The sequence below is a fragment of the Seriola lalandi genome, unplaced genomic scaffold, assembly GCF_002814215.2.
Source record: "Seriola lalandi dorsalis isolate HSWRI2012SDOR001 ecotype SW California unplaced genomic scaffold, Sedor1 jcf7180001963353, whole genome shotgun sequence".
NCBI lineage: Eukaryota > Metazoa > Chordata > Actinopteri > Carangiformes > Carangidae > Seriola > Seriola lalandi.
Genome location: NW_019434021.1, coordinates 1 through 2,371, shown reverse-complemented (window position 1 = coordinate 2,371; position 2,371 = coordinate 1). Strand labels below are relative to the sequence as shown.

Sequence of the window (2,371 nt, the reverse complement as noted above, 5' to 3'; positions counted from 1 at the left end):
TGGTTTACTTACATGTTCAACACAATCATGATAGAACAAAGTATTCTGATTGCAAAAGTCATACAGATGTGCTCAGGTCATTTCTAAGTTAAGTTAGGATTTTTCTTTAGCACAAGGTGCTTCCTAGTTGTTGTACAAGTTGGAAAGATGGCAGAAAAAAGAGCAGTGAAAAAAGTCACACAGCTGGTAACAGTCATATTTCACAGAAGGTACAACTTCTCTAACAAACAGCTGAACTTTAATTAGCTCATCTATGCTCATCTATTCCGAACCAAACATACATTCGCACATGTGCATGTGAACCACACACACAAGATAACACAATTTAAACGTTTCAGTACTACAAAAAAACTCAGTTTGAGTGTATGTAACTATTTATGGTTACCCAGTACAGAACATCAGTTGTAGTAGCTCTGGTTTCACCAGAATCACCTTGGGTATTCAGTGCTGCCCTCCGCTCTTGATCCTGCAGGCCACAGCTGTGATCAGCGCTGCTCCCTTCCCACTTCCATCCTCTGACTTGTGAAACGTCACCGGACACTGCGGTGCCAAATCCTGCAGTGTTTCTTGCATGATGCTGGAGAAACTTTAGGAGGAAAGCGAATTAAAAAAAAAGGTCCAGTGATGATCAAGAGTTACATGAAAATCTCACCTTCTACTCTGATGTCAGAGTACATATAGGATGTAGCTGTGGTAAGTCCACATTTAACCCTCTGAAGTCCTTCTGTGACCACTGCTTAATTTACAGTTATGTAACTTTATATATCATGTTGAGACCTTCAAAGATAATTCAACACAAAAGTCTGGATTGTTAATACTTTTTATGATTTACATGAATTTTAACATTTACTAAAAAGTCACAAATATTAGTTGCAATAAAATCCCTTTACATGTAAATAGACTGAATTATGGTTTAATTTCTTGCATATTTCTGCTATATTGGTGTCTACAAATAGTAAAACAATAGTTTTTACAACTTTGAGCTTTTCTATAATAATATTCGATTGATTATGACTGAAGACATGAACGTTTTCACAGGTGCCTGTGTTATATTTCATATATCGGGTTCCTAGCAGTTTATAATTTCTCAGACTTAAAGCAGAGTTTGTGCTGAAAAAAGATACAACGCATGTGGGCTAGGGACTGTTTAAAATGTGCCACACAAAGACAGAAATTAATGCATAAAAAAAATCATCATAATGGACACCAGAGGGTTAAGAAAACAGTGGCTTTCCTTATTGTCCTTCAAGTGATCATTGTGATGACATGCTGTAGCTGCCAGAGCAACTGAAGCCATTTCCCACAAGGCAGGTATTGTACACTTTAGCAATGCCACATCAATGGATGACAGGTGAGCAAATACAGCAAAAGATCATAATTGTTACTTACTGAGGGTGTGTCTTATACAAGGTGCCATCCACTCCCACGGTGACGGAGAGCTGATTCAAGTTGCGGTTCTGTCGGATCTTGTCGACTACAGCGGCTAAACCGGCACCACAGAGCTGAGCTGCACGGCGAGCGACAACACTACACACCTCCTTCACCAGCACGCTGTCGTCGCACGTGGAGCTGGTGAGGCCCAGGTGCTGTAGAATTGAGCGGATCTGTCGCATGGCCAGACGATCTCTGTGGGGGTCAGGGAGAATTGTCCATTTCACTTTTGCTATTTTAACGGTGGAAAAAACAGTCACATGGTACTATGTATTCTTAACTAATCAGGGGAATGTTTTCGGCGTAACATACAATGAACCAATCAGAGTGACATCTCCTACTTCTTTTAAAAGCCAGATGTGCTTTGTTTTGTTCCAAGTTCATTACATATTGTGACTGACCAGTGAGCCCAGGCCCAGCACACACACACAGCAGCTCTATGTGTCCTGAGGGGCACGGAAGCGAATCAACATGCTGCTAGACATCTGTTTTTGTTACATGATGAGACATATGAACAAATCTTTGGTTCATTATGAAACAAATTTAGGTAATGAATGGGAAACATTGGTGGATTTACAAAGTAGTAATAAAGAACGCATCTCTGCAGAGTCTCATGCATCCATGACACATCGCAATCTTGTGCAACACACAACATGTCACAAAGAAGCTCCGACCCTCTGTGGACTGGACTATTCCACTGACTTATCCAAACATCTGAAGCACATTTTCAGCTCACTCTGCTTGTGTGTAACAGGCAAGTTGTGCTGTGTTGTGCATATTACTCTTTTGACAATGTGCCTTAAAATAACAGTGAAATACTGTGCTACTGACTTAAGACCAGGTTTTTCTTCTTTCTGCTGCCTCAAGATAGAAAAGACTGCACCGTATTTTAAGACCAACACGCCCAAGGCCACTCAGATAAGTGCAAGTGTATTTGCTA

The 2,371-nt window shown here is 40.5% G+C and overlaps 1 protein-coding gene across 1 annotated transcript; it reads right to left on the bottom strand.

Moving 5' to 3' along the window:
* Positions 1–6: 6 nt before the first annotated feature.
* On the bottom strand, positions 7–1,648 carry LOC111645462 (hexokinase-2-like). The gene is made up of 2 exons (XM_023394720.2): positions 1,390–1,648; positions 7–586 (listed from the first exon to the last, which is right to left on the bottom strand). Exons 1-2 carry the CDS (start codon positions 1,611–1,613, stop codon positions 442–444), a joined length of 369 nt encoding a protein of 122 aa, XP_023250488.1. The 5' UTR covers positions 1,614–1,648; the 3' UTR covers positions 7–441.
* Positions 1,649–2,371: the final 723 nt, after the last annotated feature.

Coding starts and splice junctions, on each gene's coding strand:
- LOC111645462 (XM_023394720.2), bottom strand. CDS start 1,613: ATGCGACAGATCCGCTCAATTCTACAGCACCTGGGCCTCACCAGCTCC. Junction 587..1,389: donor TTGTATAAGACACACCCTCA/GTAAGTAACAAT, acceptor TTCCTCCTAAAG/TTTCTCCAGCATCATGCAAG.